The sequence below is a fragment of the Bombina bombina genome, chromosome 4 (genome assembly GCF_027579735.1).
Source record: "Bombina bombina isolate aBomBom1 chromosome 4, aBomBom1.pri, whole genome shotgun sequence".
In the NCBI taxonomy this organism is placed as follows: Eukaryota; Metazoa; Chordata; class Amphibia; order Anura; family Bombinatoridae; genus Bombina; species Bombina bombina.
In genome coordinates, this window is record NC_069502.1 from 75,093,468 (window position 1) to 75,107,010 (window position 13,543).

Sequence of the window (13,543 nt, forward strand, 5' to 3'; positions counted from 1 at the left end):
TCGTGAGCTGTCACTTTCGCCAAAGGATCTTGTTTTAAAGACTACATTTATTCATTCAGAATCTTCACTCTGTGTCATAGTTAAAACGTTCTGCAATTTCCTCAAATAATTTAAGAGCATTGGATTAGTTTTTCATACCCATAGCGGTGCCTGGCAACATCCCTGCTCAGCCTCTCTGACAGATAGGCGCCGATACGGTCCAATTTCTCTGGAGCCGACAGGGCGTAAAACGTCAGCTTCTCCATGTTGGCTTTAACAAGTCCATCCTGAAAATGTTAGAGCAGTAGGGTACAGTCATTAAACTGTGCACATTTTAACATATATCGAATAGACTTTAAGGATCAAGAGAATTTCATGTTCTGATAGTACACGGATACAACCTACAGATAATATCTGCAGTTAAAGGGAATGTCATGTTATGATTCTGATCTACTTAATCTATTTTAATACATGGATACTTGCATAGTATATCCAATTATCAGCAATTAAACACTGCATTACAAAAGATCTCCATAGAGTATAGCCAAACTTACAATATCGTGCACGTGATAACCTATTCTGCCATAGAAGTCAATGGAGCCAAAACAGTGGGAAAAAAACACCCTACTCATGTGTAAACCTGAAACACCATAAAACCCATATTTAACAATGTGCTGCACATCGTTGCCCATCGATAAATGCCAACAGTATACGCTGTCAGCATTTATCATTGCACCAGCAGTTCTTGTGATCTGCTGGTGAATTGCTGCCCCCTGCAGATCCGCGGCCAATCGGCTGCTAGCAGGGCGTGTCAATCAATCTGATCGTATTTGTAGGACGGGGCTATAAGCCTGCGGAGGGATCCGTGGGCGCGCATCCTCCTCACAGTGGAGAGCATCACCCGGCTACTGAAAAAGAATATACTGAAGATACCGTGGCACTTGCCCTGTTGCTGTGCGCCCCAAGGCGAGATTAATGTTCTAAGGAGTTGCTTACCTGTTTGTGGCCTCATTATACTTATTTCGATTTAAGATCATCTTTGTCTGGAGGAAAGCGCAAAAGTGAACTTTGTAAGACCCAATTCATTTTTGTTCCCTGCTTGAAACATTGTGGGGTCGTTAAGGAGCCTTCTGACTTTCAGCTGTAAGCACCACAAGTATCTGTTTATTGGTTCCTATCTCACGGTGTTAGATAGAGTATATACAACGCATAAAGGGGAGACTGTTTTCTTAAAATCTCAGCTAGTAGTGGTAGCTGCCTATACGGGACTTTATAAGATTGTCCCTGCTGTAGAGTTTTTGAATTGCAGCCTTGATAATCATCCCCTTGTGTGTGTTAGGGAACTATCTAATAACCCTCAGTTCGTGAAGAACTTGTGGAAAGAAGCAAGTTGTTATTTGTTACTTCACTATTTGTTTGTGCTCCCTATTTTGAACAGGGACCTTTTTGGTCTCCTTTTTTCCTCATATTAAGCTTGGAAGAAGGAGTTAAAAGGAAAAAGGAACACATAGAGTATATAAGAACCTGGGAGAAAGAAAGCTGAAAATTTAAAGAAGGACTTGTCTTGTTTGGTTAACCCTGTATTGTTTATTTTTGCCCATGATATATATTGGGTATATGATAAATGTATGCTAAGTAGCACAAAGTTAGGCTGTTGCAGATAAACTGGTTTTTGGTATAGGAGTAGTTGGGGTAGGGTGTTCCCTACAAAATCTATAGAGGAGCTATGTTCATTATTACTTCCTGTCTGTTTCTTTAAAGGATGTTTCAGTACACAAAATAGGCTCTGACTGCACAGATTATTCTATAATAAAAAAAGGGAAAGATCCCTCACATGGAGATTTTCACATATGAACCTTGTTCTGTAACAATTGTTAGACACATTATTGTTTGCCTTTTATTTTTTGAACCACTACTATATTGCAGTGTTTTTTTGTTTGTTTTTTATTTCTCCTTGTTAATACATGTATAACTCATGGAAAGATTTATCACACAGGCGAAACTAAATTCCACCATAATGCCTCCAAAAGTTAAGGACAGGAAGAATAAGTGTAGATACTACTTTAGAACCATCTATAGATTTAGTTACACACTCTTTTGAGTCACAAACTTTATTATCTCAGCTAGCAGATATGTTCACTCCACAGTTTGATATTATTAAAAAAAAAGATCTTAACAGTATATCTTCAGATATAGGGGCCTATTTATTAAAGTTCTTGCGGACCTGATCCGAGAGTGCGGATCAGGTCCGCAAGACCTCGCTGAATGCGGAGAGCAATACGCTCTCCGCATTTAACATTGCACCACAGCTCACAAGAGCTACTGGTGCAACGCCACCCCCTGCTGACTCGGCCGCCAGCAGGGAGGTGTCAATCAACCCGATCGTACTCGATTTCCGGCGATTCCTGTCCGCCTGCTCAGAGCAGGCGGACAGGGTTATGGAGCAGTGGTCTTTAGAGCGCTGCTTCATAACTGGTGTTTCTGGCGAGTCTTCAGACTCGCCAGAAACACAGGCCCACAAGCTCCATTCGGAGCTTGATAAATGGGCCCCATTGTGTCTTTATCAAATGAGGTTAAGCAATTTGCGTCAAGAATAAATGAGGCAGAAAATAGAATTTCAGGTCTGGAAAATCTGGTTAATGCACAAGACAATATAGTGCAAAGTCAAGAGGTTAAAATCACTAATTTACAAACACGCCTGGAAGACCTGTAAGATCTTTCCAGGTGGAATAATATAAGAATTGTTGGTCTCCCAGAAACCTCTGATTATGAAGACCTTATGAAGGTTACGTCAATATTACTCCCTCAAGCGCTAGGTTTCCCGGCGCATCAGCTCCCACTAGCAGTTGAAAGGGGGCAAGGGGGCATAGGATTGGCCCCAGGAAACCTATTGGCATTTCCCCAAACAGAAGCAGAATGTGTATTTTTAAATGAATTAGATACCAAAATAAGGTAGAATTCCTAAAGCTATACAGAATAACTGAGTCATTTATATTTGATAAAAATAAACTTTTATTATTTCAGGATTTTTCCCTCGAAACTTCCTCTAAGAGAAAGCAAATGATTCCGTACTGTACAAAAATGTGTGATAAAGTCATGAAAGCTTGGTTAATTTATCCCGCAAAGATCACAGTGGAAGATAATGGTACCAGACGTGTCTTAAACAATCCACAAGAAGCTCAGGAATTTATTGGTACTAGATAGTACAATGGGGAGATTTATTCTCTGGCCATGTGCAAAGTTTATTTGGTCAAGTCTTTTTTTATTTTTAAGTGCCTGCAAGAATAGGTTTTTGGAAACTGTTTGAAATGTTTTTAGTTGTAAACAATTTGCATAGCTTGGTTATCTTTGTCATCAAAAGGGCTGCTCCTTGTATACATTGTCAGAGTATTGCATTATTTTTTATTATTTTATCTTTTTTTTGGGGGGGGGGGTATTTGTTTGGTTTGTGCCTTTTTTTTTTTTCTCGCTCCCCTGCTTTTTTGTCTTACATAGACCTTAGGGAAAAATATGTTGTATTCATGAGATTGTGATGGCTGCGATTACAGTTAAGATTAATATTCTTTCTTGGAATATTGGGGGTAGACCATCCCCCAGGAAGCGTAAACTTATTATTAAATATCTTGCTAAATTTAATCCTGACGTGGTAATGCTGCAGGAAACACATCTTAAAGAGTCAGAACTCCCTAAATTGAGATGTAAATGGGTGGGGCAAATAGTTGCCGCTCCGGCAGTCAAAAGGAGATCTGGGGAAGTGATCCTTTTTCATAAAAATTTAGATTACAAGATTATAAGATTTGAAGTAGATCCAGAAGGAAGGTATATAGAAGTGGAAGGAATATACTACATTTAATATTGCCCAATTCAATAAAATTGAGACTTTCTGGTAAGCATCTAAGGCTGTAATGAGGGGGGAAATTAAATCCTACCTCTGTAGTTGGAGAAAGAAAGTTCTGGCTACGGAATCCCAATTAGCTGCTCAAGTTAGAAATGCTTTCAGAAGTTATTATATTGATAACTCCCCATATAATTGGGATAAATATTTTAAGGTTAAAAGGGAAAGGGATATTTTCTTAAAACAAAGATCTCAGGAAGAGGAACATAAAATTAATTATCAGTTTAGAGGATTTTATGGGAATACGGCGAAGTACTTGGCTAAATTAGTGAAAATCAGAAAGAATAAAAATCTTATTTCAGCTATTAAAGTTGATAATATACTTTTGATGATATTAATAAAGTGTTCTTTAAGGTTTTTCAGCAACTGTATACAGAATCAGAGGTTGACTTGGATAACTACGAACTTCTGGACTAAGACCAAAATGCCCAGGATACATGAAGAGGAACTTCAAGTGCTGAATCAGCCTATCTCAGAGGAAGAGATCTTAGAAGTTATTCAATCTGCTAGTGTCAATAAGGCCCCGGGACTGGATTGTTTACTGATAGAATTTTATAACATTTTAAAAGAAGAAATCAATATTCCATTAGTCAGTTTATTTAATTTCTATTTCCATTCAAGTAATAAAATGTCAAGTTATTTTTCTGCGGCACATATTTATCTAATATTAAAGAAAGGTAAGGATCCTTTGGATCCGGGGGCCTATAGGTCTATTTCAGTTCTGAATGCAGATTACAAAATATTGACTTCCATTGCCTCTTCAAGGCTAGATGTGCTGCTGGATAAAATTATTCATCCAGACCAGACAGAATTTATGAAAGCTAGGAACTCACTCCAAAACATTCGGAAAGTCACATCGTTCCTAGATTATATCTAGAATTTACATTTAAATAAAGATGAATATAAACAATATAGGGAAGCAGCTATACTTGCTGTTAATTCAGAAAAAGCATTTGATGCAATTAATTGGAATTAATTATTTACAGCTTTAGAGAAATTTGGATTTAGAAACCAATTTCTGGAATTTATTTGTAATCTCTATAAAAACCCTATATCATTTTTATGTATTAATGGTTGCCTATCTCCAAAGATATATCTTAAGAGAGGGACTAGGCATGGATGCCCTCTCTCTCCTTTACTTTTTAATTTAGCATTGGAGCCTTTTGCTATATAGTTGAGGGATAGTTTATCAGGAATATCAATGGGTACTCATAGTTTAAAAATTCTTCTTTATGCAGACAATTTGCTTGTTTTCCTTGATAATGTACAACAAACAAAAGTTTATTTAACTTTTTCTCCTCATTCTCAGGCTACAAAATAAATTTTAATAAGAGTGAATTGCTATGGCTCTGTAAAACTGGATCCAAGATTTTAGATCATCCATTTACACTGGTGGATTCTTTGTGGTATTTGGGTATAGTTCTACATAGAAACCCAGAAAATTGGTAAAAACTGAATTTTTATCCGATGTTTCAGAAAATTAAAGCTGATCTGGAAATTTGGTCCTCGCTTTTAATTTCCATTTCGGCAAGGGTTAATTTGATAAAAAACATAATTTATGTAAGAACTTACCTGATAAATTCATTTCTTTCATATTAGCAAGAGTCCATGAGCTAGTGACGTATGGGATATACATTCCTACCAGGAGGGGCAAAGTTTCCCAAACCTCAAAATGCCTATAAATACACCCCTCACCACACCCACAAATCAGTTTAACGAATTGCCAAGAAGTGGGGTGATAAGAAAAAAGTGTGAAGCATAAATATAAGGAATTGGAATAATTGTGCTTTATACAAAAAAATCATAACCACCACAAAAAAAAAAAGGGTGGGCCTCATGGACTCTTGCTAATATGAAAGAAATGAATTTATCAGGTAAGTTCTTACATAAATTATGTTTTCTTTCATGTAATTAGCAAGAGTCCATGAGCTAGTGACGTATGGGATAATGACTACACAAGATGTGGATCTTCCACACAAGAGTCACTAGAGAGGGAGGGATAAAATAAAGACAGCCAATTCCGCTGAAAAAAATCCACACCCAAAAATAAAGTTTAAATCTTAGAAAGAAAAAAACTGAAAATATAAGCAGAAGATTCAAACTGAAACAGCTGCCTGAAGTACTTTTCTACCAAAGACAGCTTCAGAAGAAGAAAACACATCAAAATGGTAGAATTTAGTAAAAGTATGCAAAGAAGACCAAGTTGCTGCTTTGCAAATCTGATCAACCGAAGCTTCATTCCTAAACGCCCAGGAAGTAGAAACTGACCTAGTAGAATGAGCTGTAATCCTTTGAGGCAGAGTTTTACCCGACTCGACATAAGCATGATGAATTAAAGATTTCAACCAAGATGCCAAAGAAATGGCAGAGGCCTTCTGACCTTTCCTAGAACCGGAAAAGATAACAAATAGACTAGAAGTCTTTCGGAAATTCTTAGTAGCTTCAACATAATATTTCAAAGCTCTAACTACATCCAAAGAATGCAATGATTTCTCCTTAGAATTCTTAGGATTAGGACATAATGAAGGAACCACAATTTCTCTACTAATGTTGTTGGAATTCACAACCTTAGGTAAAAATTTAAAAGAAGTTCGCAACACTGCCTTATCCTGGTGAAAAATCAGAAAAGGAGACTCACAAGAAAGAGCAGATAATTCAGAAACTCTTCTGGCAGAAGAGATAGCCAAAAGGAACAAAACTTTCCAAGAAAGTAATTTAATGTCCAATGAATGCATAGGTTCAAACGGAGGAGCTTGAAGAGCCCTCAGAACCAAATTCAAACTCCAAGGAGGAGACATTGACTTAATGACAGGTTTTATACGAACCAAAGCTTGTACAAAACAATGAATATCAGGAAGATTAGCAATCTTTCTGTGAAAAAGAACAGAAAGAGCAGAGATTTGTCCTTTCAAGGAACTTGCAGACAAACCTTTATCCAAACCATCCTGAAGAAACTGTAAAATTCTCGGAATTCTAAAAGAATGCCAGGAAAAATGATGAGAAAGACACCAAGAAATGTAAGTCTTCCAGACTCTATAATATATCTCCCTAGATACAGATTTACGAGCCTGTAACATAGTATTAATCACAGAGTCAGAGAAACCTCTTTGACTAAGAATCAAGCATTCAATCTCCATACCTTTAAATTTAAGGATTTGAGATCCTGATGGAAAAAAGGACCTTGCGACAGAAGGTCTGGCCTTAACGGAAGAGTCCACGGTTGGCAAGAGGCCATCCGGACAAGATCCGCATACCAAAACCTGTGAGGCCATGCTGGAGCTACCAGCAGAACAAACGAGCATTCCTTCAGAATCTTGGAGATTACTCTTGGAAGAAGAACTAGAGGCGGAAAGATATAGGCAGGATGATACTTCCAAGGAAGTGACAATGCATCCACTGCTACCGCTTGAGGATCCCTGGATCTGGACAGATACCTGGGAAGTTTCTTGTTTAGATGAGAGGCCATCAAATCTATTTCTGGAAGTCCCCACATTTGAACAATCTGAAGAAATACCTCTGGGTGAAGAGACCATTCGCCCGGATGTAACGTTTGGCGACTGAGATAATCCGCTTCCCAATTGTCTATACCTGGGATATGAACCACAGAAACTAGACAGGAGCTGGATTCTGCTCATACCAGAATTCGAGATACTTCTTTCATAGCCAGAGGACTGTGAGTCCCTCCTTGATGATTGATGTATGCCACAGTTGTGACATTGTCTGTCTGAAAACAAATGAACGATTCTCTCTTTAGAAGAGGCCAAGACTGAAGAGCTCTGAAAATTGCACGGAGTTCCAAAATATTGATCGGTAATCTCACCTCCTGAGATTCCCAAACCCCTTGTGCTGTCAGAGACCCCCAAACAGCTCCCCAACCTGTAAGACTTGCATCTGTTGAAATTACAGTCCAGGTCGGAAGAACAAAAGAAGCCCCCTGAACTAAACGATGGTGATCTGTCCACCACGTCAGAGAGTGTCATACAATCGGTTGTAAAGATATTAATTGAGATATCTTTGTGTAATCCCTGCACCACTGGTTCAGCATACAGAGCTGAAGAGGCCGCATGTGAAAATGAGCAAAGGGGATCGCGTCCAATGCAGCAGTCATAAGACCTAGAATTTCCATGCCTAAGGCTACCGAAGGGAATGATTGTGACTGAAGGTTTCGACAAGCTGATATCAATTTTAGACGTCTCTTGTCTGTCAAAAAAAGGTTACCTGTGTCTGAGGAATCAATGAACTTTTTGGTAAATTGATCCTCCAACCATGATGTTGAAGAAACAACAAAAGTCGATTCGTATGAGATTCTGCTAAATGTGAAGACTGAGCAAGTACCAAGATATCGTCCAAATAAGGAAATACCACAATACCCTGTTCTCTGATTACAGACAGAAGGGCACCGAGAACCTTTGTAAAAATTCTTGGAGCTGTAGCTAGGCCAAACGGCAGAGCCACAAACTGGTAATGCTTGTCTAGGAAAGAGAATCTCAGAAACTGATAGTGATCTGGATGAATCGGAATATGCAGATATGCATCCTCTAAATCTATTGTAGACATATAATGCCCTTGCTGAACAAAAGGCAGGATAGTCCTTACAGTTACCATTTTGAATGTTGGTATCCTTACATAACGATTCAATATTTTTAGATCCAGAACTGGTCTGAAGGAATTCTCCTTCTTTGGTGCAATGAAGAGATTTGAATAAAACCCCCGTCCCTGTTCCAGAACTGGAACTGGCATAATTACTCCAGCCAACTCTAGATCTGAAACACATTTCAGAAATGCTTGAGCCTTCGCTGGGTTTACTGGGACACGGGAAAGAAAAAATCTCTTTGCAGGAGGCCTTATCTTGAAGCCAATTCTGTACCCTTCTGAAACAATGTTCTGTATCCAAAGATTGTGAACGGAATTGATCCAAATTTCTTTGAAAAAACGTAATCTGCCCCCTACCAGCTGAGCTGGAATGAGGGCCGCACCTTCATGTGGACTTAGGAGCTGGCTTTGATTTTCTAAAAGGCTTGGATTTATTCCAGACTGGAGATGGTTTCCAAACTGATACCGCTCCTGAGGATGAAGGATCAGGTTTTTGTTCCTTGTTGTGACGAAAGGAACGAAAACGATTATTAGACCTAAATTTACCTTTAGATTTTTTATCCTGTGGTAAAAAAATTCCTTTCCCTCCAGTAACAGTTGAGATAATAGAATCCAACTGAGAACCAAACAATTTATTACCCTGGAAAGAAAGGGAAAGCAGAGTAGACTTAGAAGACATATCAGCATTCCAAGTTTTAAGCCATAAAGCCATACTGATGATGATCCTTGTGGATAGGAATATGAAGATATGCATCCTTCAAGTCCACGGTAGTCATATATTGATCCTCCTGGATCATTGGTAAAATTGTTTGAAAGGTCTCCATCTTGAAAGATGGGACTTTGAGAAACTTGTTTAGACTCTTGAGATCTAAAATGGGTCTGAACGTTCCCTCTTTTTTGGGAACCACAAAAAGATTGGAGTAAAACCCCCGCCCCTGTTCTAGTCTTGGAACAGGACAAATTACTCCCATAGTAGAGAGGTCTTTTACACAACTTAAGAACGCCTCTCTTTTTATCTGGTCTACAGACAATCATAAAAGAAGAAATCTCCCTCTTGGGAGAAATTTTTTTAATTCCAGTTGATACCCGTGGGTCACGATTTCCAGTGCCCAGGGGTCCTGAACATCTCTTGCCCAAGCCTGGGCAAAGAGAGAAAGTCTGCCCCCTACTAGATCCGGTCCCAGATCGGGGGCCGCCCCTTCATGCTGTCTTTGTAGTAACAGCGGGCTTCTTGGGTTGTTTACCCTTGTTCCAAGCCTGGTTGGGTCTCCAGACGGACTTGGCCTGAGCAAAATTCCCTTCCTGCTTGGCGGAGGAAGAGGAAGAAGAGGGTACTCCTTTAAAGTTCTGAAAGGAACGAAAATTATTCTGTTAACCCCTCAGTTTAACAGTCTTATCCTGAGGTAGGAGATGACCCTTACCTCCAGTGATGTCAGAAATGATTTCCTTCAAGTCAGGCCCGAATAGGGTCTTACCCTTGAAAGGAATAGTCAAAAGCTTTGACTTAGATGACACATCAGCAGACCAAGATTTTAACCAAAATCCAGCATTCTTAGCCGCCAACTTAGACATTTGAAAGGCGGCATCTGTGATAAAAGAATTAGCCAGCTTGAGAGCCTTTATTCTGTCTAAGATATCCTCTAAAGGAGTCTCAGTCTTAAGAGACTCTTCTAAGGCCTCAAACCAAAAAGCCGCCGCAGTTGTAACTGGTACAATGCATGCCGTAGGTTGCAAGAGGAAACCCTGATGAATAAACATTTTCTTTAAAATACCCTCCAATTTCTTATCCATAGGGTATTTGAAAGCGCAGCTGTCCTCAAAAGGAATAGTTGTACGCTTAGCCAGGGTAGATATAACTCCTTCCACCTTAGGGACTGTTTGCCAGGAGTCCTGAACAGTGTCAGATATAGGATACATTTTCTTGAAATTAGGAGAGGGTGCAAACGGGATCCCCGGTCTGTCCCATTTCCTCTTAATAATTTCCACAATTCTCTTAGGAACCGGAAAAACGGCAGTGTAAGCAGGCACCTCTAAGTATTTGTCCATCTTACACAACTTATCTGGTGGTACCACAATAGGGTCACAATCATCCAGAGTCGCTAAAATCTCCCTAAGTAAAAGACGGAGGTGTTCAAGGTTAAATTTAAAGGACATGACGTCCGAGTCTATCTGAGGTAACGCACTTCCCAATTCGGAAAGTTCCCCCTCAGATAAAAGATCCCATTCCCCCTCAGATAGAAGATCCCTGAGAGGGTACATCGGAAAGAGCCAACAACGCATCAGAGTGATCAGTATTCACATTGTCCTCTGTCCTACTGCGTTTACCCTGTAACACTGACAACTTAGATAACACCTCTGTAAGGGTAGTTGACATAACTGCAGCCATATCCTGCAGAGTAAATGAATTAGACGCGGTTGAAGAACCAGGCGTCGCTTAGGTGGGCGTTAAAGGTTGTGAGAGAAGCTGGCGGTACACCCTGATTCCCTTCAGCCTGAGAATCATCTTTACACACATTTTCGTTACAAAAAATTTGTGCTTTGCATTGTAAAGCCCTCTCAGTACACGAGGGACAAAAAGTCAGAGGGGGTTCCACAGTGGCATCTAAACACATAGAACAAGGAGTGTCAGCCTCACTGTCCGACATGTTAAACAGACTAGCAGTACTGATAATAGTCATACCTTACTAAATATTGAGTTTTGATTATCCTAAAAAACGGAAAAAATATTAATACCAAAAAAACTGTACTGCGCCTTTAAATTTTAAAAGAGCAACTATTTTGCTAAAAACTGCAAAAACGCTTTTTAGCAAGAAAAAAACTATTTTAATGTGCCTAAAACACTCCTTAATATTGCATCCACTTGCAAGATAAGCCCAAATACAATATTATCACTCAGAACATAAATTTTATTATTTATTCAATTTATTGGCCCCTGCACAAAGCCACAGCTCTGCTGTGGCGCCTACCTGCCCCCGGAATGAACCTGTTGCCGGATATATAGTGAAAGGACTTATCGAGTGCAGACAACTTAAGCCTCCAGTCTCTGCTAGCTATGCGACGTTGAAGAAGACTGTGCGACGGAGCGCGCGAAAATAGGCCCCGTCCACCGTGGGTGTACTGTATCTTTCCTAGGACCCACATGGGTCGCAGTGCAAACAAACGTGCCTGACAAAAACATAATTTATGCTTACCTGATAAATTTATTTCTCTTGTAGTGTATCCAGTCCACGGATCATCCATTACTTATGGGATATTAACTCCTCCCCAACAGGAAGTGCAAGAGGATTCACCCAGCAGAGCTGCTATATAGCTCCTCCCCTAACTGCCATTACCAGTCATTCGACCGAAAACATGCAGAGAAAGGAAAACCATAGGGTGCAGTGGTGACTGTAGTTTAATGGAGAAATTACCTGCCTTAAAGTGACAGGGCGGGCCGTGGACTGGATACACTACAAGAGAAATAAATTTATCAGGTAAGCATAAATTATGTTTTCTCTTGTTAAGTGTATCCAGTCCACGGATCATCCATTACTTATGGGATACCAATACCAAAGCTAAAGTACACGGATGACGGGAGGGACAGGCAGGCTCTTTATACGGAAGGAACCACTGCCTGAAGAACCTTTCTCCCAAAAACAGCCTCCGAAGAAGCAAAAGTGTCAAATTTGTAAAATTTGGAAAAAGTATGAAGAGAAGACCAAGTTGCAGCCTTGCAAATCTGTTCAACAGAAGCCTCATTCTTAAAGGCCCAAGTGGAAGCCACAGCTCTAGTAGAATGTGCTGTAATTCTTTCAGGAGGCTGCTGTCCAGCAGTCTCATAGGCTAACCGTATTATGCTACGAAGCCAAAAGGAGAGAGAGGTAGCCGAAGCTTTTTGACCTCTCCTCTGACCAGAATAAACGACAAACAGGGAAGACGTTTGTCGAAAATCCTTAGTTGCCTGTAGATAAAATTTCAGGGCACGGACTACATCTAGATTGTGTAGCAGACGTTCCTTTTTCGAAGAAGGATTAGGACACAAAGATGGAACCACAATCTCTTGATTGATATTCCTGTTAGTGACCACCTTAGGTAGGAACCCAGGTTTAGTACGCAGAACTACCTTGTCTGAATGAAAAATCAGATAAGGAGAATCACAATGTAAGGCAGATAACTCAGAGACTCTTTGAGCCGAGGAAATCGCCATTAAAAACAGAACTTTCCAAGATAACAACTTGATATCAATGGAATGAAGGGGTTCAAACGGAACCCCCTGTAAAACATTAAGAACTAAGTTCAAACTCCATGGTGGAGCAACAGTTTTAAACACAGGCTTGATCCTAGCTAAAGCCTGACAAAAAGCTTGAATGTCCGGAACTTCTGACAGACGTTTGTGTAAAAGAATGGACAGAGCTGAAATCTGTCCCTTTAAGGAACTAGCGGATAAACCCTTTTCTAAACCTTCTTGTAGAAAAGACAATATCCTCAGAATCCTAACCTTACTCCATGAGTAACTCTTGGATTCGCACCAATATAAGTATTTGCGCCATATCTTATGGTAAATCTTTCTGGTAACAGGCTTCCTAGCCTGTATTAAGGTATCAATAACTGACTCAGAAAAACCACGTTTTGATAAAATCAAGCGTTCAATTTCCAAGCAGTCAGCTTCATAGAAATTAGATTTTGATGTTTGAAGGGACCCTGGATCAGAAGGTCCTGTTTCAGAGGTAGCGACCAAGGTGGACAGGATGACATGTCCACTAGATCTGCATACCAAGTCCTGCGTGGCCATGCAGGCGCTATTAGAATCACTGATGCTCTCTCCTGTTTGATTCTGGCAATCAATCGAGGAAGCATCGGGAAGGGTGGAAACACATAAGCCATCCCGAAGGTCCAAGGTGCTGTCAAAGCATCTATCAGAACCGCTCCCGGATCCCTGGATCTGGACCCGTAACGAGGAAGCTTGGCGTTCTGTCGAGACGCCATGAGATCTATCTCTGGTTTGCCCCAACGTCGAAGTATTTGGGCAAAGACCTCCGGATGAAGTTCCCACTCCCCCGGATGAAAAGTCTGACGACTTAAGAAATCCGCCTCCCA

The 13,543-nt window shown here is 40.1% G+C and overlaps 1 protein-coding gene across 2 annotated transcripts in view; it reads right to left on the reverse strand.

The window, feature by feature from the left end:
- The window catches only part of EFR3B (EFR3 homolog B), a 423,284-nt gene that overhangs the window by 202,787 nt on the left and 206,954 nt on the right, over nt 1–13,543 (reverse strand). For both annotated transcript variants that reach the window (XM_053709515.1, XM_053709514.1), the window contains exon 3: nt 139–266. In XM_053709515.1, the coding sequence (XP_053565490.1) occupies nt 139–266 (128 nt within the window). The remainder of the gene's footprint in view (nt 1–138; nt 267–13,543) is intronic.